Here is a 23,165-nt window from a genome sequence, read left to right on the forward strand (position 1 = left end):
CAACCCAGCCAGATGGGTGGCATATAAATAATAAAATTATTATTATATTATTATGGAAGCATCATTTTGCTTCTAAGATTGGGCAGGTATGATGCTGGTATATCAGAGACTGCAAGCACATCTCTGCCCCTGTCCTTCAGCTGCTTCATTCTAAGCCATTTTCCCAAGTCTGGAAATCCAGTTGGTGGTGCAAATAATAACATTATTATTAGCAATTACTCTGTGGCAGTGGGGGGGGGGCTGTTTCTTGCTGTCCCTCTTTCTTTTGCAGAACTGCACACAACCAGCTCACGCCATTCGTTTGATTTGTTTATTTAACTTGCAAGCAAAGGTCTCCCGCTGTCCACAGCTGTTTGATTCACCTGCCCCGCGATGTAATCACCTCTACGCAAAAAATAAAAATAAAACGGTCAATGACGGGACAGGACACCAAAGCCACAAAGGTTTGCTGGTGGCCCAGATCCCCGGAAGGGGCTCCCTGGCTCATCAAACGTTCTAGGCCAACCCGGGGGGAAACCTGCAAGGACCCGTCACTTGGGCAGAAGTTCAAACCTTTCCGGTTTCACACACTTGCCAGAGATTATAGGCAGGCAGCGGGTGGGATGCATAGGTAGGGAGGCAGACACGGAGACCCTGCAGCCATTTTGGAACAAGGCTGCCGCCATCTTGGATAACAGCATTCGTCTCCGAATCTGCCATTCTGCCGGGTCATGTCTCCGTGTTGCGGCCAGCGCTGAACCTTTAAACTACGGCAGTGGCCAGTGTTTGGGGCAAGGCCCTTGTGCCTCTGGTTAGAAGAATAAGACGTATTGCATCGCCTTGCTGGTATAGAAGGTCTAGCCTGCAGCGTGGAAGTCCTTCAGCACTCCTGAGAGGAGAGGCGGGACTTGAGTTTCCCTGGCTCCAGATAAAGCGCTCTTCGCTAGACACAGTGCAGACTGTGCTAACGCGGCTGTGGCGGCCTGCTTCCCTGAGTGCAGGAGAAGCTGTTTGAGGCATTGGCTTCCCAGGCTATGGAAAAGGGAAACGGCATGTGAAAGCAAAGAGCTAGGGAGGGGAGAAGGCGGTGGAAAGACCAGGACCGAGCTCAGCTTTGCCGTCGAAATGGACCGACGGGCCTAGGTTCTCCCCTCTGGCATCACCTTGCTTTGGGAGCTTCCTGGCTGAGATCTCCACTGTGTCCTCTGCTGGCACAACAGGGGAGGCCGCCACTGGGCTTGGGGGCTCCCCCTCCAGGCGACCCACATCTGGGATTCCCGGAGCAGCTGAGAGCCGAGGACAGCCGTTTCCTGGTTTGCTGGCTAAGTCAGGCTCTCTTCCCAGACAGACGCACCCAGGAACATCCCGCTCTGGGGCCATGGGCTCTCCTGAGCTGCCGCACCAGTCCCCTGGCGGCACTTTGGGAACGGGGAGATCCAGCGCTTGGCTGCTGTTTCCTGCTGAGGTGGGCACGCCCAGGTCCCTCTGGCGTGCGTCATATCCGGGAACGCTCTCCCCCACCTCTCCCGAGCTGTCAAACGTCTGCTGGCCTTCCCCAGCGGGGTGTCCAGAAAGCGTGATTTGTTGTTCTGTCCCACCAGCTTCTCCGGCCTCCGCAGTCCTGTCCCCACCGGGGCGCACCGTGCGGTCGAGAACAGTGGGCTCTGTGCTACCAGAAGCCTCCTCCCTTCCCGCCACGGGCTCCGCTTGTCGTGCGCGATCCTCGAGCCTGACCTGCTGGTGGCAGAGGGGGCATGTGTCCTGCACGAAAAACCACTTGCGCAGGCAGCCGTCGTGGAAGAAGTGGCCGCACGGCACGATGACGGCCAGGGTCATCTCCTGAAATGGGGCAGAATGAGGTGGTTAGCGGGGAAGTGCCTGGAGGGGCAATGGGCAGTGCGGCCCTGAGGCAGAGCACCTGCTGTGCATGCAGAACTTCCCTGGCATCACCAGTTAAAATATAGCAAAGACGCCTGCTTCTTGGGAGAAAAGCTAGACAGCATCTTAAAAAGCAGAGACATCACCTTGCCGACAAAGGTGGCGCAACAGGGGAGGCCGCCACTGGGCTTGGGTGTTGGTTTCTGCTTCCTCACTGAGCAGTGAATGCATGTCACAAGACATTGTTTTGCACTCCACAGTCCAAGTTACTGTTGGATTCCCACGGGAATGGGAGACTGGATGTGACGTACACTGGTTTCCTGTTTTTCACTGTTCTCTCGGTTTCTTTGTTAGAGAGACAGTTGCTTCTCTGCTCTCACAGAGGCAAGATGCATGTTTGTATTCTCTCAGCATAGAGTGAAAATAAAGTTAAAGAATGTAGCACATACTGCTTATCCTTCTGCTGTGTGGACTACTCTGTTTGGGCTCAAGATAAGACGAGCCTGTATCAGCTTCAGATGGGCCGAAGCTGGTCAAAATCTCACACGTATAGCTAAAGCTATGGTTTTCCCAGTGGTGATGTATGCAAGTGAGAGCAGGACCACAAAGAAGGCTGGTCGCTGAAGAATGGATGCTTTTGAATTCTGGTGCTGGAGGAGACTCTTGAGAGTCCCATGGACTGCAAGAAGATCCAACCTCTCCATTCTGAAGGAAATCAGCCCTGAGTGCTCACTGGAAGGACAGATCCTGAAGCTGAGGCTTCAAAAGACTCCCTGGGAAAGACCCTGATGTTGGGAAAGATGGAGGGCACAAGGAGAAGGGGACGACAGAGGACGAGATGGTTGGACAGTGTTCTCGAAGCTACCAGCATGAGTCTGACCAAACTGTGGGAGGCAGTGGAAGAGAGGAGTGCCTGGTGTGCTCTGGTCCAGGGGGGCACGAAGATTCGACTAAACAACAACACGACTAAACGACTAAACAACAATATGGGAAAACTTGCCTGAGACCTGCCACCAAAGTGGAACAGGTAATCCTCAGCCTAGAGTCCTCCCACCCCCTTCTAAAGCTGGAAAAACTAGGCTGTCAGGGACTGGACTAAGGAGGAATGGTGGGGGCCGCCGCCCCCCCTTCCTAAACATTCCTGGGAAGAGGAGTATAGAGACAGTATAGATTTACAACAGTGGCTTGCAGAAGGTCATAGTTCAGACTGCAGAAGGGAGGAGCAGCACTCAGGCAGAGGCAGCTGACAGACTCAGTGTCTCTTGAAAGCATTCCTGACCCCCCCCCCCGGACCTGGCGTGCATTGAAGGTAGTAGAAAAGAAAGCTCAGAGGCAGAATCTCTGATCAGCCGATGCAGGGATGACGTATACAGTCATACCTCATGTTATGTCCGCTTCATGTTACGTTCTTTCACGTCCCGTGGCACCCCGGAAGTACTGGAAAGGGTTACTTCCGGGTTTCGCTGCTTGCGCACGTGCAGATGCGCAAAATGACGTCATGCGCAGAAGCGGCAAATCGCAACCCGTGCGTGCGCAGACGCGGGTTGCGTTTTCATGTTGCGAACGGACCTCCGGAACGGATCCCGTTCGCAACCAGAGGTACCACTGTAATAGGAGAGGCGGAGGGGGTGGAACTTTACTCAGAGCAATGCCATTACCCGAAAGAGACGCCATTTCTACGTTCTCTCTGTGTGAGTATTGAATAAAATACTTGGTAAGAACTCTTCTTGTTTATCTGCTTCTTGGCTGCCACCATGGGAGGGACTGGATTCCCTGAAGCCTAATACAGGCTTTGAGAAGGAGGAGGGAAGACTCTGCCAGAGCTTTGTCCCTCCTTCCCAAAGCTCAGTGTCTCGTTTACCCAGCTTTGGGAAGGCAGCGCGAGGGTTGGTGGGCATCAAATGTTGTTGAGGGCCACCAAAAAAGGCCTCAAGGGCCACGTTGGAGCACCCTGCTATGGAGGAAACCATGTTGGCTACCCACAAGTTAGTGGGGATAGCCTAACACAAGGCTCCCCAACCTGGTCCAGTATTGACTCCAGATTGAGGAAGGCCCTAACACAAGCCAGTCCCCCAAACTAAAAATGAACAAGGGCAGGTGGGGACAGACGGTCCAGAGGAGGGAACTGGGGGGGGGGGGGGGTTGCGGCTCACTGACATTCACCTGGAAGCAAATGGCACAGACATCATTGTGGTCCAAGAGTTGCCTGCTGGTGGCCCTTGGCAGCAAGCTGATCTTCTTGGCTGCCTCTCGGCGGAGCAGGAAGCTCTTCCACCCGGAGTGGGCCCTCAGCCAGACGTTGAAGTAGCAGTGGATGATGATGACGGAGGCCCCGAGCCAGCTCCACTCGCCAAAGATGGACTCCCAGGTCCCGTAGGCCACCACGCAGACGGCCACCAGGAACTCCAGGACGCGGCTGACGGCGTTGATGTAGTAGACGATCTCGTCCATCTTCTCCATCGGGGTGTCCTGGAAGAGCTCGATCATGAACAGGGTGTAGATGAATAGGGTCCCCATCACCTGAAAGGAGGAGGAGGAGGAGGAGGAGGAGGAGTAGCGTTGGTTTCTCCAACCAAAGCTGAAGGCCCCAGAGGTCCAGATTGGATCAAGCCCAGAGCCCATTGGCCAGCAACTGATGGCTACTAGCTGCAATGCCTATGCACCTTTTTATTATTTCATTTCATTTCATTTTTTTTATTTTATTTTGACAAAGTAAAAATAATAAATAAATAAGAATAAAAATGTGCCACCAAGACCATTCCATTGTAACTAACCAGCCTCCCAAAATTTCAACACTTCTTGCAATGGTTTGACCCCTTTCCATTTTAACAGTACAACTTCCACAAACACCTTCCATATCTCCTCAAATTCATTTCTCCTGCAGTATACCCCGTCTTACCTTAATGACACGTGTTAAATTATAATTAATGGCTATATGCCACATCTCTTTATACCATTCTTCCATTTTATATTCTGCTTGCCCCTTCCACTTCCTAGCTACAATAATTCGTGCAGCTGTCAATAAATTTGCTAGCAAGTCCTTCATAGCCTGTGAACCTTCCACCCCATCGTAAATTGATAATAGTGCTACCTCTGGGCTTTCGGTCAGCTTTAACCCAGCGATTTCTGTTATCTCCTTAAATGCCCTTTGACAAAAAAATTGTACATATTTACTCTCTCACCACATGTGAACATAATCCCCAGTTTCCTGGCTTCCCCTCCAACATAACACCGAATATTCCTTGTTTATTTGATTTAATCTGACTGGTGCTAAATACCACCTCCAAACTAATTTATAATAATTTTATTTTATTCTTATACCACTTGGGATGCACTAGCAAGCTCATCGTCAGGGTGCAATGGAGAAAGCCCCCCCCCCCCATTCTTCCCAGCACCTGGAAAGCAGAGGTATTTCTGCCTCTATACAGAGGGATAATGTTGGTCGCCTGACACCACCATTATGTGTCTTTAGAGGCCAGGCAAAAACATTCCTCTTCGGCCATTAATTAATCTATGGCCTCAGGGGCCCTGGGTTATGGGTGCCCAATGGCAGCCGTGGCATAACGTGACGCTGGCGGCATGTTGGCGCTTCCGAGGCTTCGCAGGGCCTCAGACGTTGTCTGGGAACTCGCATCGGGGTTCCGACACGACTTCCGATAGAAACCGGAAGTCCCGTCGGATCCCCGCGTTGTGGGTTCTGAGCACCCACCCCCCAAATTTGGGGGGGTCCTGGCTGCCCCCACTAGAACTGGCACCTATGTATGGCCTGTTACGTGTGGGGGGACGACGACAACTATATATGGCCTATTAAGTGTTTTTTTTGGGGGGGGGACTGTTATCGTGATTATTTTATTTTTATGCTCTCCATCAACTATCCATCACCCCATGAAAACTTAATCCACAGCAGTGACCAGAGGAGGAATAACTGCTGAAAGCAGCCCAGAGAGAAGACCTACATTGGCTCCCAGTACGTTTCCGAGCACAATTCAAAGTGTTGGTGCTGACCTTGAAAGCCCTAAACAACCTCGGTCCAGTATACCTGAAGGAGCATCTCCACCCCCATCATTCTGCCTGGACACTGAGGTCCAGCTCTGAGGGCCTTCTGGTGGTTCCCTTGCTGCGAGAAGCCAAGTTACAGGCAACCAGGCAGAGGGCCTTCTCGGTAGTGGCACCCGCCCTGTGGAATGCTGTCCCATCAGATGTCAAGGAAATAAACAACTTTTAGAAGACATCTGAAGGCAGCCCTGTTTATGGAAGCTTTTAATGTTTAATAGGTTATTGTGTTTTGGTGTTCTGTTAGAAGCCGCCCAGAGTGGCTTATTAATTAGTTGTTGTTGTTGTTATTGTTGTTGTTGTTGTTGTTGTTGTTGTTATTATTATTATTATTATTATTATTATGGTGCATCTGCAGCAGCGAAACTGGACGCCTTTATCTGCCCTAGTTGCAACGGAACATGTCTCTCCTGCATCAGTCTCTACAGCCAGAGTAGGCGCTATAATTCTCCAACACTTTGACTTCACCCCCAAAAGGCGCACTCCTTTGTGGTCTCCCCAGACAGACGGATGCCAGCCGTCGTTACTGTTCTACACAGTATTTGGACAGGGTATTTTTTAAAGGGAAACCGCCGTGAGCACAGGTGCCCTGGTGGGAAAGACGTCCCAGAAATAAACCAGCTCCGGCTACGGGCAAAAAGGGGGGGGGGGCTCAAGTGTACCTGCAGGGAGGTCAGCATGCAGCTGGAGACGAGGATCAGGAGCCAGAAGTCCATGTGGAAGAAGTGAGCGATCTTGTACGCCATGAAGCCCGGGAAGACCAGGAGGAAGAGGCACATGGTGATTCCCCGGAAGTGCTTCCAGAAACTCCTGAAACAACAACACAGCCGGACAGCTCAGTGGGTGGAGCACGAGGCTGTTAGGGTTGTGGGTTCGAGTCCCATGCTGGGCAACAGATTCCTGTGTTGCAGGGGGTTGGACTAGATGACTCTATTTTTTTTTTATATAATGGTATTTTATTCAGTTTTACAAAAAAAGAAAAAACAACAAACAGCAAAACAGCAACAAACATCGACATTCAAACAACAAAAACAAGCAATCAAAAAAACAATCAAATTAACAGAAGATAGAAAAAAATATTACAAACAAAAAGAATTTAACATAAAAAGAAATAAAAAAAGAGCTCTTTTCAAACTCATATCCTTCATAACCTTATTTTCCTGGCTTCCACCCGCCTTCCTTTCTTGTATTCCACTTTAGAATTAATTTAGCAAGTTCCTTCGTTATTAATTTTATCCTTTAAAAAATTCCTTCACATATTATATTGTTCTGATTTTCATCTAATATCTATCCCTTCTTTCATACTCTTATTTATCTTATTCACTAGAACCCCTTCGTTTCATTTCAATGTCCTCAGCATTCAAAAATTTTACAATGTTTTTGTAGATAATTTTTAAACTTCTTCCAGTCTTCTTCCACCTGTTCTTCTCCTTGATCTCGTATTCTGCCAGTCATTTCTGCCATTTCCATATAGTCCATTACTTGCATCTGCCATTCTTCCAAGGTGGGTAGTTCTTGTGTCTTCCAGTGCTTTGCAATGAGAATTCTTGCTGCTGTTGTAGCATATAAAAAGAAGGTTCTATCCTTCTTTAGCACCAATTGGCCAACCATGCCCAGGAGAAAGGCCTCTGGCTTCTTCAAGAAGGTATATTTAAATACCTTTTTCATTTCATTATAAATCATCTCCCAGAAAGCCTTAATCCTTGGGCACGTGGACTAGATGACTCTAGTTGTCCCTTCCAACTCTACGGTTCTGCGATTCTAAGAGATGGAGGGACAGTTTGAGAGGCCCACGAAGGCTGCTGCAAAGTCCATCCCTTTCAGCCACGGTCTCAGATATGGAGCTTGGATGGACCAGGGCACAGTTGTCAACGTTTTCCCTTTTTTAAGGGAAATTCCCTTATTCCAAATAGGATTCCTCGCAAGAAAAGGGAAAAGTTGACAGCTATGGACCAGGGGCCTGGCTCAGCAGAAGGCAGCTTCCTACTTAAATCTCCCAGATCCAGAACACAGTCGTACCTTGGAAGTCAAACGGAATCCATTCCAGAAGTCCGTTCGACTTCCAAAACGCTCGGAAACCAAAGCGTGGCTTCTGATTGGCTGCAGGAAGTTCCTGCAGCCAATCGGAAGCCCCGTCGGACGTTCGGCTTCCAAAAGTACATTTGAAAACCGGAACACTCACTTCTGGGTTTCGGAAGCCGATTTGTTCTGGAGCCAAGGCGTTCGAGATCCAAGGTACGACTGTAATGAGGAAACAGCATTTTACTTTAGGGCAGGGTCGTAGCTGAGCAGCAGAGCGTCAGTTTTGGATGCAGAAGGTCCCAGGTTCAACAACAGACAGCATCTCTGAGGTAGTGCTGTAGAAAAACTCATTCCTGAAACCCTCGAAAGCTGTTGCCAGTCGGAACAGGCAGTACAGTGGTGCCTCGCAAGACGAAATTAATTCGTTCCGCAAGTCTCTTTGTCTTGCGAGTTTTTCGTCTTGCGATGCACGGTTTTCCATAGGAATGCATTGAAAATCAATTAATGCGTTCCTATGGAAACCGCCTTCCCCCGACCTCTTCTGGCGGGCGGCATTTTAAAATCGCCCGGGACAGCGACTTCTCCGCTGTCCGGGCGATTTAAAAGCCCCTGGGAAGGCAAGCAGGGGGGACAAAGACTTTTGCCCCCCGCCTGCCTTCAGAAGAGGTCCAGGACAGGCTTCGCGGCCCCGCCGCTCGGCTTCGGGACATCGTTCCGATGCCGGGCGGCGGGGGGAGGCGTTCCCGCCTCGCCGCCCGGCATCGGGGCATCCTTCCGAAGCCCGGCGGCGGGAGGAGGTGTCCCCGCCCCGCCGCCAGGCTTCGGAGGAGGTCCGAGGACAGCGGGGAAGACGAGCTGCGCTTCCCCACTGTCCCGGAGATTTCCCTATGGGCTGTCGTCTTGCGAAGCAAGCCCATAGGGAAATTCGTCTTGCGAAGCGCCTCCAAAACGGAAAACCCTTTCGTCTAGCGGGTTTTCCGTCTTGCGAGGCGTTTGTCTTGCGGGGCACCACTGTACTGAGGTAGAAGAGCCAATGGTGTGACTCTGCATCAGTCAGCCTCCTATGAAGACTGTGTGAATGGGGCTTGCTTAAGTTTTCAACTTTCAAATTCGCCAAAATGATGAGGGGTGCTAAAACGTCGTAACATGACTTGGGAATTAGAAAGGTATTTCGGCTAAATGTATATGGTTCAGTTTCGCTTGGTACAGAAAAGGTGTGTAAAGTTGCACAGAAACAATTTAAAAATGATGCCAAGGACATGCATTATTATTCTTGTTATTCTTGTTGTTGTTGTTATTTAGCGTTACTTGACATTTTCAGAAGGCAAAATTAAAATACTTTGGTTTTCTCAAAGCTTTTTATGTGCTTTTTCATCAAACGTAAACTTACCAAGCTAAATCTGCACAGCCAAAAGCGTATTTTTAAGCCCACTCACTGAAGAAATTTGCAAAAACCAAGCTTCACCCTTAAAATGATGCATACTGCTATAGGACGATTAAAAGTACATATATATAGATAGATAGATAGATAGATAGATAGATTCTTTATTGTCATTACACAAGTGCAACATTGCACAAGTGCAACGAAATTGGATGCCATCCCTTAAAAACAACAAAAGCAAAACAACAACAACAACCAAACAAACCACATTCCAGCCACACCCACACCCACACCCATCAAACTCCCAGGTCACACTATCGAGTTACTGCATTTAAGAAGGCCACAGCTCTTGGATAGAAACTATTTTTCAGTCTATTTGTCCTTGACTTGATGTTTCTGTATCTCCTGCCAGAAGGCAGTAGTACAAACAGACTGTGTCCCGGGTGAGATGCATCCTGCAGGATATTGTTTGCTTTCCTAAGACAACGGGAACCGTACAGTTCTTCCAAAGATGGGAGGGGATGACCAATAATCCTTTGGGCTGTGGTTATGACCTTCTGGAGCACCTTCCTCTTCCTAGCTGTACAGCTGGAGAACCAGGCACAAATACAGTATGTGAGAATGCTCTCTATGGAGCCTCGGTAGAAGGACACCAGCAGTCTCTCACTCAGATTGTTCTTCTTTAAAAGTCTGAGGAAATAAATTCTCTGCTGGGCCTTCTTCACCAGAGCAGTGGTATTTGCGCTCCAAGTCATGCCCTGATCGATAGTCACTCCCAAAAATCTGAATTCCGCCACCCTCTCCACCCGTTCCCCGTTGATATACAAGGGCTGAATGTCCGCCTTTTTTTTCCTGTAATCCACCACCAATTCCTTGGTCTTAGCCGTATTAAGAGCCAGATTGTTCTCTCCACACCAAGCACAAAGCCGCTCCACCTCGTCCCGATAGGCGGACTCATCCCCTCCTGAAATGAGCCCCACCACCGTAGTGTCATCAGCAAACTTGATGATTTTGTTGCTGGAATAAATGGCTGTACAATCATATGTATAGAGAGTATAGAGCAGGGGACTCAACACACAACCCTGTGGTGAGCCGGTGTTAAGGCTAAGGGCTGTGGACATATGTGACCCTACTCTAACCCTCTGAGAACGTTCTGACAAAAAGTCCAAAACCCAGAGACAGGTGGGTGTCCCCCTTTATATACACACAGGTTACATGATGTGTAGGAACTGCTATTTGAGAAAGAAAGGGGGATATCGAGCCCCATTGAGAATATGGGCCAGGCTGTACATTCTTCCAGATCTGCCTTCCCCAAATTGGTGCCCCCCAGATCTTTGGGGCTACAGCTGCTGCCAGGCCCAGCCAGCAACTGCAACATCCTATTCTCGCTCTCTAAGTTGTGGCGGCCACTTTGTGTTAGGCCATGCCTGCCTCTGCCGTGGCCGCCATTTTGTGACTGGCGCCAATGGCACTCCCTCAAGCTTCTGCATCGGCCCCAAAATATTGGCGCTGGGCTTGCGTGCGGGGAATGCTCACCCCACCCTCTCCAGGCTACGCAGATTTATAACCACGAGGACACGGATCGTGTCCCTTGTTCCCGTGCGTCCACACAAAGGAGTGAGCAGTGTCACCTGTTGCGCGTAGCTCCCAGGCCCAACACGATGGGGTCGGCTATTTCGATCATGGACTGCAGGGTGGACGTCACCACGATGAAGAGGATGATGCTGAGAAGGAATGTTCTTTCCAGGAGCTGCAACCCAAGTAGACCGGTCTGGAGGGCAAGCAGCAGCAAGGTCACACCCTCCGTCACACCCCTGAAACAAGGGGAAAGTATGCAGCTGTATATTGGATTTTATTTTATTTTTTGAATATTTTTATTCGTAATTTCAGCACAACATTTTATCAAAAAACATATCACCCTTAAATTCCCGCCCCCTATTTTTCCCTCCCTCCTCCGCAAAGTATAGCTCCCCCGGACTTTTCTCAGCTCCTCTCTCTGGTTTATCAACATATGTTATTTTCTGCATGTTACAAAACTGTACAGATCCTTAATTTATCTGTCTAGATGTTATCAATAAGAAGTTTGTGAATGTTTATTCAAAACTTGCCAAGGAGTCTAGTTCATTTTGTTGCTTCTTTAAATACTTTGTAAAAGGTTCCCATTCATCTTTAAAATTAGTTATCCTTGCTATGTAATTTATGTGTCAATTTTGCCAATTCTGCATAGTCCATCAGTTTCTCTTGCCACAGTTCTTTGGTCGGGATTTCCTCGTTCTTCCATCCTTGTGCTATTAAGACTCTTGCCGCCGTTGCCGCATACATAAAGATATTTTTCAGTTTCCTTGGCAGGTCTTTTCCTACAATCCCTAACAAAAATGCTTCAGGTTTTTTGACACCCTGTGGGGTGGCTCCAAAAAAAAAAAAAAAAAAAAAAAAAGATGGGGAGAGAACATCGCCACTGGACAGTGCACCTCTCCAGACTTAGCGGGTGCTTGTGTGTTTTTTAAAAATGCTCTCTTGTTCTTGAAAAATTTGGGGACTTATAGACATTTGGTGGCTCCCCAGCGAGGTCCATTACATATTTTTAGGCACCTGGCAAAAACATTCCTCTTTTCTTGGGGATGATCCAGACAGAAATTCCCAGGTGTCAAAAAATGTTATTTATGTATGCCACAACTGCGCCCCGTGTTTCGTTAGCCCTCAAATGGAAAACGAGCGAGGTCCCAACAAAAGAAGAATGGCAGCTTAAGATGACGGAATACACGCCGCTTGCGGACTTAACATATAGAATAAGAGAACAAGAAGAACATACGTTTAAAGAAGATTGGAAAATGTTGATTGATTATATGAGAGAAAATTGTGTACACTTGAAATCATGGGCAGCATTAAGATACATTCAACAGTGCAAATAAGTTTTGATGGATGTAATAATGGAATACTGAATGGTTTAGTTTATGTAAAATATGTAAAATGAACCATGGAAAGAGAAGAAGGGAAGTCACTGATACTTAAAGGTAAAGATAAAGGACCCCTGACAGTTAAGTCCAGTCGTAGACGACTCTGGGGTTGCGGCGCTCATCTCGCTTTACTGGCTGAGGGAGTCGACATTCGTCCGCAGACAGTTTTTCCGGGTCATGTGGCCAGCATGACTAAGCCACTTCTGGGGAAACCAGAGCAGTGTACATAAACAGAAACACTGTTTACCTTCCCACCGGAGTGGTACTTATTTATCTACTTGCACTGCGTGCTTTCAAACTGCTAGGTAGGCAGGAGCTGGGACCGAACAACGGGGGCCTCGAACCGCTGACCTTCTGATCGGCAAGTCCAAGCAGCACAGTGGTTTAAACCACAGCGCCACCCACATCCTCACTGATACTTAAGGTTGTTTAAATGAATACTCTAAAATGTAAAACAGAAACTTTAATAAAAACTACAGAAAAAAACAAAACATTCATCTTTTCCCAGGCCCTAGGTTGATTAACATCCAATACCTTTTTAAGTCAGTTGGTCAGTCAGTGAGTCAGTCTCTCTCTCTCTCTCTCTCTCTGTGTGTGTATGTGTGTGATGGGTTTGTTTTATCCTTGCGTTTATTGTGTATCCTGTGTTTCTATGTTTATGCTGTGAACTTCCCCGAAAGATTTTCAGACAAAGGGTGGTGTGAAAACTTAACAAATAAATCAAAGTGTGTATTGGATGATCTAGGCCAGGGGTCAGCAAACTTTTTCAGCAGGGGGCCAGTCCACTGTCCCTCGGACCTTGTGGGGGACCGGACTATATTTTCAGGGGGGAAAGGAACGAATTCCTATGCCCCACAAATAACCCAGAGATGCATTTTAAATAAAAATACACATTCTACTCATGTAAAAACACGCTGATTCCTGGACTGTCCGCGGGCCGGATTTAGAAGGCGATTGGGCCTGATCCCCAGGCCTTAAGTTTGCCTACCCATGACCTAGGCAGCTGCTCTTTCAAGCTCTCTCACCTGTGCATCACGTTGCCGTCTTGGAAAGCGCTGTAACCTGCCAGGTAGAACTTGCAGAGTTTGAGGAGGCCCAGGGCCAGGTAGGAGACAGTGAAGGTGAGCCCAATGAGGGAGTATGGGGTGCTGCAACATTCGGCCACACTGCGGAGAGGGAAAACATTAAGAACTCTCCAGGATCAGACCAAGCAGAGGCCGTCGAGCCCAGTACCCTGTTTCCTAGAGTGGCCAAACAGGGAGATGGAGGGGAAAGCCCTTCTCCAGACACTGAGACTCAGGAGGCCACTGCGAAAGATTTATCCTTTAAGCATCACACTTGGTTTCAAGCTAGCAGCTGTCGCTCTGCCACAAGGCAGCAAATTCTGCACTGCAGGAAGTTATTAGGATTCTAAGGGCCTATCCAGACTGCGCCAATGGCTCTGCGATCTTAGGGTGAATCTAAATTTAATAAACAATGGTAATAATCAAGTTATCTGGTCCAGCATCCTGGTCTCACAGTGAAGAAGAAGAAACACACAGAATAACAGAACTGTAAGAGCTGGAAGGGCCCCCCAAGGGTCATCTAGTCCAACCCCCTGCAATGCAGGGGTCTTTTTGCCCAACGTGGACAAAATGTTGGCATGTTCCAAGAGCCCTTTCCACTCCTCCTGGCTCAACACAGCAATGGGCATAGCTGAAGGGCCAAGCACGCCAGGGAGCATGCCATGTCAAAGGTTGGAAGCCGGGCTCAGGGTGGCTAAAACCAGTAAAATTACAATAAAAACATAAGAAAAGAAAGAAAAAAACCCAATTTAAAATATGGGTTAAAATACAAATTTAAAATTCAGCCTCATTTTAATAGTAGCCCATAGATCAAAACCATAAGGGGAGGGAAACACAAGGGTGAGACTGAGTCCAAACCAAAGGTCAGGCGGAACAGCTCTGTCTTGCGGAAAGATGTCAAGTCCCGCAGGGCCCTGGTCTCTTGTGACAGAGCATTCCACCAAGTCGGGGCCAGTACTGAAAAGGCCCTGGCCCTATCGGAAGGGGGACGGAACAAGCTTGTTTTCTGCTGTAGAACCCAAATCAGTGGATCTGAATGACAAGGAAGGAGATTCGCAACAAAAATTAGGAAGAACTTTCTGACGACAAGAGCTGTTGGACAGTGGAATGGACTCCCCTGGAAGGTGGTGGACACTCCTTCTCTGGAGGTTCTCAAGAGGTTGGAGGACCATCTGCCGGGGCTGCCTTGGCTGTGATCCCTGCGTTGCAAGGGGTTGGGCTAGATGACCCTTGGGTATCCCTTCCAACGCTACAATTCGATGATTCTGTGGGAAGTTGCTGCTCGCTTCCCCTCCCCGACGCACCACCTTTCTACCTGCTGAGGAAGATGAAGACCAAGCCTTGCTGGGGCAAAGGGTTGCCAGAGGAAGAAGAAACCAGGGCATAGATCTGCAGAGTGAACAGCGCCAGCCAGAAGACCAGGAACAAGAGCGGGACAGCCAGCTGCCGCCAAAGGGACATCGCCAGCGCCACCAGGCGATACACCTCCAGCACCTGGGGACAAAAAAAGGGAGGCCAAAGAGAACCGCGAATTAGACTTAGAGCAGGGATGTCCAACCAGTCGACCGCAATAACTGGGGGACCCCGGGGATGTTTGAGTCGATTGTGGTCGATCGCGGGCTCTTTTCCCTTTGCGGTGGAAAGAGGACCTGGCCCTGTCCTCCATTTGCACATGATCGCTAGATCAGAAGACAGAGTTTGCGCCGTGAGGCTTGTTTTTTTCCTGATCAATGTTTTGGTGAGCAACTTTTCCCTTTCCCCCCTAAAGAAAGCTCAACATCTTAGACCTGCCCCTCCCATAAAAGGTCAACAACATTGACCAGAACCCCCCCAAAAGTATACCACTTTGATACCCCCCCTAAAAAAGCTCTACAACTTTGACCTGAACCCCTAAAAAAGGGGTAGATCACTGCCATCTCTTGGGAGTTGGACGTCCCTCATTTAGAGGAATTCTTTGCTGGGGGCCCTTCCTGTCTATGAAGAATTCCGAATCAGGACCTCACACACATTTGTGATAACATTCGATGCTCATGCAGTTCTCCAGGATCCTGGAGCATTGGACTGGGACTCCAAGCAAGAGCTCCCTGGAAGAGTTGGGTAAAGGGACCCCTGACCATTAGGTCCAGTCGTGACCGACTCTGGGGTTGTGGTGCTCATCTCGCTTTACTGGCCGAGGGAGCCGGCGTACAGCTTCCGGGTCATGTGGCCAGCATGACTAAGCCGCTTCTGGCGAACCAGAGCAGCACACAGAAACGCCGTTTACCTTCCCGCTGGAGTGGTACCTATTTATCTACTTGTACTTCATGCTTTTGAACTGCTAGGTTGGCAGGAGCAGGGACCGAGCAACGGGAGCTCACCCCGTCGTGGGGATTCGAACCGCCGACCTTCTGATCGGCAAGTCCTAGGCTCTGTGGTTTAACCCACAGCACCACCCGCGTCCTGAAGAGTTGGGTGCTTGCTTGCAATTCCTTTCTGACACTAAGAGCTGTTTGGTGGTGGAGCAGTCTCCCTTGGGAAGCAGTGGACTCTCCTTCCTTGCAGGTTTTTAAGGTGGCCATCTATCAGGGATGCTTTAGCTGAGGTTCCTGTCAGTTTGCATTTCTTAGTGCAGAAAATATTGATCTGATGTGTAGAAATCTTTCCTATTCTACTGAGTTCAAGAGGGCTCTGGAAGCTTCTGGAAGCTTCTGTGCGTGAAAGAAACAAGCAAAAGGTTCATGATGTTTGGGCTATACCTTCAGAGAAGCTGAGGACAGCTGGCTTCAACTGGTTCTCTTTTTTCTTTCTGTCAAGGTCATGCTAACTATAAAAGTAAGGCTAGAAGGAGCCTGGGCTCACTCTCTCTATCTCTTTCCTTCTGGTGTGGTGTTTTGTACATAGTGGTAAGGTTTAGACTTATTATAAGTTATTGTAAGTTTAAGTTATGTCTGCTGCAACTGGATTTCTTATGGGCAGTGCCAATCCTGAATGTATGGGATTTGTGACCATTATGTTCATTTGCCTTCAGTAGCAGTAAAGCTCTGTAGATGAAATGTTGCCTCTGGTCTATTTTTTGGGAATCCTGCAACGTGTTTAAGTTTTTACTCTAACTATACGCTAGAGTTCTGCTCTGGATCAATATTGAGTATTACAGTATTGTTCGCTCTATAGGACACACTTTCCCCCCCACCAAAAGTTAAGGGGAAATGTGTGTGCATCCTATAGAGCGAATGCAGGCTCCTTGGCTTCAGCGACAGCAACGCGAAGCCTCCAAAGTGCAGAGGGAGCGCTCCCTCCACGCTCCAGAGGCTTCGCGTTGCTTTCGCTGAAGCCTGGAGAGCGAGAGGGGTAGGTGTGCACCGACCCCTCTCGCTCTCCAGGCTTCAGGGATAGCCGCCTGAAGCCTGCGGAGCGCAGCGCAAGTTCCCGCTGCACTCCGCAGGCTTCAGGTTCATTTCGCTGAAGCCAGTAGAGCAAGATTCTCCTGGCTTTAGCAGAGAGGGAAAGCTGTGCAGCGCCCCTTCAGCCAAACGGGAGGAGAAATGGAAGGGGCTCCGTTTCTCCTGCCGCTTTGCTGAAGGGGCGCTGAGAAGAGAGGGGGAGATTTTTTTTTTCTTTCTTGTTCTCCCCCGTTAAAACAAGGTGCGTCCTATGGCCCGGTGCGTCCTATAGAGCGAAAAATACGGTATTTCAAAGACAGTTCCTTCACTGCAGGGAGCTGGACCAGATGATTCTCATTCAGGAATTCTATGAGCTAGCTGGACCCAAAGGTCTGGGGTTCTTATGAATTCTAAGCTTCCTTACGACTGAACTATGGAGGACGGGTATGCACAAGGACAAGTTGGCAGGGAGCAGCTGCCAATCAGAAACTGCTACGATTCGAAGGAGCGATCCCTTTGGACCTCCTTCATCACCTGAGCAACCTCCCGGCAGGCGACCGTTGCCCATTGGAGAGGAACCACCAGGCAGGAGGCCACAACGTAGAGAGCCTCCATCGCGGTGAGAGCTGTGGCGACGCTGTTCACGGCGGGCAAGGCCCAAAGCGGGAGGCAGCACAGGCGGGCGGCCAGAGGGAGGAGTGGAGCCCCGAAGAGCCACACCTGCTTGGTCTTCAGCAGGAGGGCGCAGAGGGTGGCAACGATGACTTGACCTGGGGAGGACGGGAGGAGAAAAGTAGGGGGGTCAGGCGGGTGTCCCAAATGCAGGAAGGCAGGGCAAGTAGCAGAGGAGCTGGTAACTCTGATAACGTCCTTGTCTGGATGTAGGACGGAGAAGGGTTTGGAAGTGCATGTTGAAACCAGACCACAATGATAAAATGCACATCCAATGCTCCACCCACTTTTGCCCTGGCCCTGTCCACCTGGCCCCTGGAAGGCTGCCCAGTCGGAAACGTGGCCCTTGGGTTAAAAAAAGTCCCCACCTTTTCTGCATATAAGCAGATCAAAGAGCAGTGGAAGAGAAGGAACAAGCTGGCAACCTTCCCTTTTTTTGCGGGAAATTCCCTTATCGCAGCATCGTTTCCCGCTGCTATCCCGGATTGTTAGATATCCCGTAGACTGTCCCTGGGACAGGTGAGGCTGCTGATCCCTTATTTCCGAGGCTGCTGATCCCTTATTTTCAAATCTGAAAATTGACAGCGATGGTTCCTCACCTGTGAGTGCCGTGGCGAAGTGGCTAAGCGCCACGGGGTCGTTGTACACGGCGCCGTGGAAATCCCGCTCCATCTCGTGGCGGATGTAGTCTCTGGAATGGGAGCCGGGAAGACGGTTTGTAATGCCAAACAGGACGCAAGCCCAAGGAAGAACTGGTTCTCCATTGCTTAATAAAAGAAACCTTGCTACCTCTTCCTATGACAGTTCCCCTGCCCTCTCTTTCTCCAGCAACCAAGACCCCATTCACACATGCTGTTTCTTCAGTTTTGCAAACTTTGGGCTTGTTTCAACTCCCACCAACAGCAGAGATGGCCGGCCAAGTGTGGAGCTAGGTATCTGAGCTGGATCTGAGCTGCCAGTGGCAAAGGCTGTCATAGTCCAGGCCAGAAATTAGCAACTACGCTGCATTTTGTCGCCAATGTCAGAAGCATTACTCAATTCTTGGCAAGCTGGCAACGAGGCTCCATTTTCCAGCCAGCACCCTGGCTGCATTTTTCTGCTGCTCCCAGTGCCCAGAGCTAAGAGTACCCTGCGATTCTGCAACTGAACTACGTGATTACGGAAACGGGAACCTAGCACAGGACTCAGCTTCTTGAGTCTCCCATTTTTACTTAAAAGCAAGTTTCAAGTCTTTAGGACTGCAGAGTGTCCACTGCTTCGGGCGGGGGCTTTCTTTGCTTTCCCCGTAAATGACAGAAGCACAATGTTATGCAAAACCAGACCCAAGTGAGGGCTCTCTTTGCGTAATTTAGACAGGTTGCAGAATTCAGCTTCTCTCAATACGGAATTTTAAACCCTTCCTTTTTGAGCCAGGGATACGTACACTCCTGCAAGGATATTACTCCCAGAGGCCCACCATGATTTTTCCTGACCCAGCCATTCTGGGAGGCTTCCAGCAAAATAAAATAAAAAAACACAATAAAACACCAAACATTGAAAGCGTCCCTATACAGAGCTGCCTTCAGATGTCTGCTAGAAGTCAGATAGTTATTTATTTCCTTGACATCTGATGGGAGAACAGCTGCCACTACCGAGAAGGCCCTCTGCCTGGTTCCCTGTAATCTCACTTCTTGCAGTGAGGGAACTGCCAGAAGGCCCTCGGAGCTGGACCTCTGTGTCCGGGCAGAATGATAGGGGTGCAGACACTCCTTCAGGTATACTGGGCCGAGGCCGTTTAGGGCTTTAATGGTCAGCACCAACACTCTGAACTGTGCTCAGAAACATACAGTGGTACCTTGGGTTAAGAACTTAATTCGTTCTGGAGGTCCGTTCTTAACCTGAAACTGTTCTTAACCTGAGGTACCACCGACCAATTTCTGTTCTCATCCTGAAGCAAAGTTGTTAACCCGAAGTACTATTTCTGGGTTAGCGGAGTCTGTAACCTGAAGGGTCTGTAACCCGAGGTACCACTGTACTTCCAAGATTTGACAAAGGCCTTGGCAGGTGGAAAGCACCACTGGAAATTCTGACCTGCTCCTAGCAGCCCCTCAAAATGCAGCTGCACCTCGCAAAATATGTAAAAATGGCAAGGACCCATCCATCAGCTCCTGCAGTTTAGAGGCCAAGGACCAGGAGACCACAGTGCTCCTAGTTCCATTTGAGAATGCCACTGCCAGGAACTTTTTTTGAGAGCAGAGCCTGCTCCACACCAGCTGCTGCCCCCCATGACCTCAAGCCCTTCCTTTCTAGCAAGTCAACTCTATGATCTGCTGCTTCCAGTTCGCAGAAGGAGGCAACCGAGTCCTTACCGGGCCGTCTGGTGGCTCACATACAGCAGCAACGCTGTCAGGATGTAGAGATACAACTTCACAAGCGTCCGGACTGGGAGCAGCAAAACCACCACACACACCAAGTGACCTAAAAGAATGAGGAGGAGGAGAGAGAAGCCAACATTTTAAACACTCTTATGTCCGCCTGTTTAGTTTTGTGGAAAAGCCCTTAGCTGTCTTCCATCAAATGTTCAAGGGTCAGGCGGTTGTGCCAAACACTTGCCTGAACCCCTCTCCAAACCTGTGAATACTCTGCCCGGCCATGATTGCAACTGAACAACATAGAACATGGCAGCAGGCAAAGAACTCAGCATGCCAATGAATCTAATTATTTTCTGATTGAGAAAAAATGTTGAAAACTCAAATATATAATCTAATTGCCAAATGGCACCTTAAAACCTAGGTTACAGTCACCACAATGGAATTTCTAGGCGTCATCCCCCCTCCCAAAGTTTCTTGTTGTTGCTACTGCCGCTGCTTTATATTTATATACCAAAACGGTTTACAACACATTTTAAAAATAAAACAAATTCATGCTCCAAGGGAAATATTTCAGATCCTGTTCCAAGTGACATTCTGCTTTTGCCAGTTGCCAGCCTAGCACCCAGAGATCTCCCAGTGGTCGCAATTGGGTCCCTGCCAGTTGCAAAACGCACCCGGCACCTGGCTAATTTCTAACTGTTTATGACAGCAGAAAACATGCGGGAACAGGCAGACGGAACTTAAAATACCGGCTGATGGGGACTTAGAAAGGTCAGGGAATTGAGATTGTCTGCAAAGGTCCCACTGGGCAGAAGAGCCAGAAAGAACTGTGTACACATAACTTTGCAATGATTATATAGCGAAAAATGTCAGTCTCAGCAGAACATTAATCCAGTCAAAATTGCAACACACCATTTTTTCCACATCTGCAAACATGTTTTCAAATCCACAGGCCAGCCCTAGATTGTTCCGTAGTATCATAAACCTATATACCATTTATTAAGACGCGTAACAGATTATCATCTTCTCATTGCTTTCTATATAAGTAATGATTTTTTATCACTGCCACATCCCCAATGTTTAATTACTCTTTTTTTTTTTTTTTTAAAGCTGAAGGTACATTTGTGACTTTCCAAACTTCTGGCAATAAAAACTTACAACAGCTAGCAACATGAGCTGAATTATCTCTGATCAAATACATTCCAGCAGAAAGACAGACCTCTGGAGCAGCCAGAATTCATAACCTGCTACAGGCATCAATGTCTTCAGCGGACATCATTTATTCCAGGATGTATAATTCCACTTTTTGTGTATGTGTGCACGAACATTTGAGCATATACACAGATCCTGGAGGACCCATATGCAAAAATGCCCTCAGTTTACATAATTTATTCCAGGTTGCATAATTTCACATTGTGCGCGCGAGTGGGAAAATTTTAGTTACTCTGATGCAGAATCCAGAAGCTTGATTTTAAACACAACATGTTGACAGCTTGGGGCAGAAAGCAGCCTGGGATTTACGGGTATATCAATGGATTATTTGCAATAGTTTGGCACGTATTTCTGACATCCAGTTCCTCAGCACTGATATCGGCAAGGCAACTTTTATCCCCCTAAAGCCCCTGATCTGCAGTAACTCAGTTGTGTTATTGTGAATAATAATAATTGCAATTATAACCCACTCTTTTACTCAAAACAACATAAATTCCCACAACAACCCTGTGAGGTAGGCTAGGCTGAAAGGCACCAAGGTCACCCAGTGTCGAGTGAGGATTCGAACCCTGGTCACCTAGGTCCTGGTCCGATACACTGACCACTACACCACACTGCCTCTTAGGCTTGTAGATTCATACTGCAACATGCAGGTCAGCTCACGGTACATAATATAACAGAAAATGACCGGGAATCGGTTCAATAACTCCCTGCCAAAGTAATCTTTTTGGCTCAGGTTGGTGGGCTTTGTTGAGAAAACAAAAGCGACTCTGGAAGCCTGAAACCTGCCCACAGCGCCGGGCACTCTGCACATGCTCAGGCAAGGCGGCGTCAAGACCACGACCATTGCGGCGACTTCACCCCGTCTCCCACCTGCCTGGGCTGCATCACTCACCTGCGTAATAGGCGTTCCACAGGTGATGTCGCCACAGGTAGGTCCCCTCCGGCCTCCTTGGGTGCAACAGCAGCTCCGCGAAGGCCTGCACATCCCACCGGTAGAGCAGGTCCAGCAGGGCGATGCTGGGCACGCGGAGCGCCACGTTGGCCACCTCTTCCAGCCTGAGCATGGCAGCTCCGAGTTAAGGACACCCCCCCCCCAAAAAAAAAACACACACACACCCCAACTCCAGCAGGGACCTGAGGCTCTGCTCTTCCCTTACCGGTCTAGCAGAGCCCAGTGGGGGGGTCTCTCTCTCCCCCCAGAAGGATCCCTCCCTCCCCCCCCCCGCAGACCTCCTTCCAGGTGGGTGGTCTCAGGGGAGGGGCCGAAATCAGAGGGGGCAGCAACCCCAAAAGAGAGGCAGAGGAAGGCAGGAGGGAAGCTGGGATGGGGAGAGGGAGGGGGCCAAATCTCTTTTTTTGGGGGGGTGTTAAGAAGAGGGGCGTTCACAGTTGGGAGGGGGAGCTCGAGGGGTGGGGAGAAAATGAGATGGGGGAAGGGGGGCAGTGGGTGGGGTGGGGGGGCGTCAGGCTTTGGGGGGAAAAGCAGGAGTTTTTTGGGGGGGCAAGACTCCTCCCCCCCAAGGAAAGTTAAGGGGAGTTAGGTCTGGGTCAAATAATTCTCGGGGGGGGGGAGGCAGGTTGAGAGAAAGGGGGAGGGGGGAAGAAAGAGTGAGCACCTGGGGAGGGGGCTGCGAAAGCAGGCGCGAGGGGGGGGTCGGGTTTCCTTCCGGGGGGGCAGCCCCAGTAATGGGGTGCGGGACCCCTCAAGGCTGGGGACCCTCCCCCACCGAGGAGGGGGGGACAGGAAAATCCTCCTCTCCGGGTCAAGCGACGCCCCCCCACCTTGCCAGCGCCGTACTTTCACTTTCCCTCAAGCCCCGCCCCTTGCCCCTTGCCCCGCCCCGCCCCGCCCCGCCCCTGGTGAAGCCTCGGCGGCCATCTTGGCTCCGGGCGCGCCCTTCCTCCCTGCCGCCCCACGGGAGCCACGTGGCACTCCAAGGACTCTAGCGCGCCTGAAGGCCGCGCCGCCATCTTTGGTGAGGGCGCCCGCTTTTTTTTCCCCTCCCCCGTTAGGTACAAAGAAGTGCAACTTCGACCGATCCCGAAGAGGCATCACTTCCGGTTCCCATTCGTCTCTCCATCGTGCCACTCATACCCGCCATGTGCGGGGCAAGGACGGTGGGAAGGTAGCACAGGGAACCCTGCGGGGGTATAAATGTGAATTGCAATGGAGGGGAAATATCTGCACCAGTGTATTAAAGGTAAAGGGACCCCTGACCATTATGTCCAGTCAC

The 23,165-nt window shown here is 49.6% G+C and overlaps 1 protein-coding gene across 1 annotated transcript; it reads right to left on the reverse strand.

Moving 5' to 3' along the window:
* Positions 1-288: 288 nt before the first annotated feature.
* On the reverse strand, positions 289-22,093 carry LOC309350127 (RING finger protein 145-like). The gene is made up of 10 exons (XM_081876799.1): positions 21,824-22,093; positions 19,714-19,822; positions 17,965-18,056; positions 17,228-17,463; positions 14,650-14,828; positions 13,296-13,436; positions 10,945-11,127; positions 6,573-6,720; positions 4,021-4,377; positions 289-1,818 (listed from the first exon to the last, which is right to left on the reverse strand). The coding sequence occupies exons 1-10, from the start codon at positions 21,993-21,995 to the stop codon at positions 1,048-1,050; spliced, it is 2,388 nt and encodes a 795-aa protein (XP_081732925.1). The 5' UTR covers positions 21,996-22,093; the 3' UTR covers positions 289-1,047.
* Between the last annotated feature and the right edge of the window lie 1,072 nt (positions 22,094-23,165).

This window comes from Podarcis erhardii, assembly GCF_964252035.2.
Source record: "Podarcis erhardii genome assembly, chromosome: 9".
Taxonomy (NCBI): domain Eukaryota; kingdom Metazoa; phylum Chordata; class Lepidosauria; order Squamata; family Lacertidae; genus Podarcis; species Podarcis erhardii.

Excerpts from the sequence above, each read along its gene's own strand:
- LOC309350127 (XM_081876799.1), bottom strand. The coding sequence starts at position 21,995 with ATGCTCAGGCTGGAAGAGGTGGCCAACGTGGCGCTCCGCGTGCCCAGC. Across the intron at positions 6,721-10,944 it reads CTGGGAGCTACGCGCAACAG|GAGTTTCTGGAAGCACTTCC; the intron begins GTGACACTGCTC and ends TTGTTGTTTCAG. Across the intron at positions 1,819-4,020 it reads TCTGTGCCATTTGCTTCCAG|GAGATGACCCTGGCCGTCAT; the intron begins GTGAATGTCAGT and ends GCCCCATTTCAG.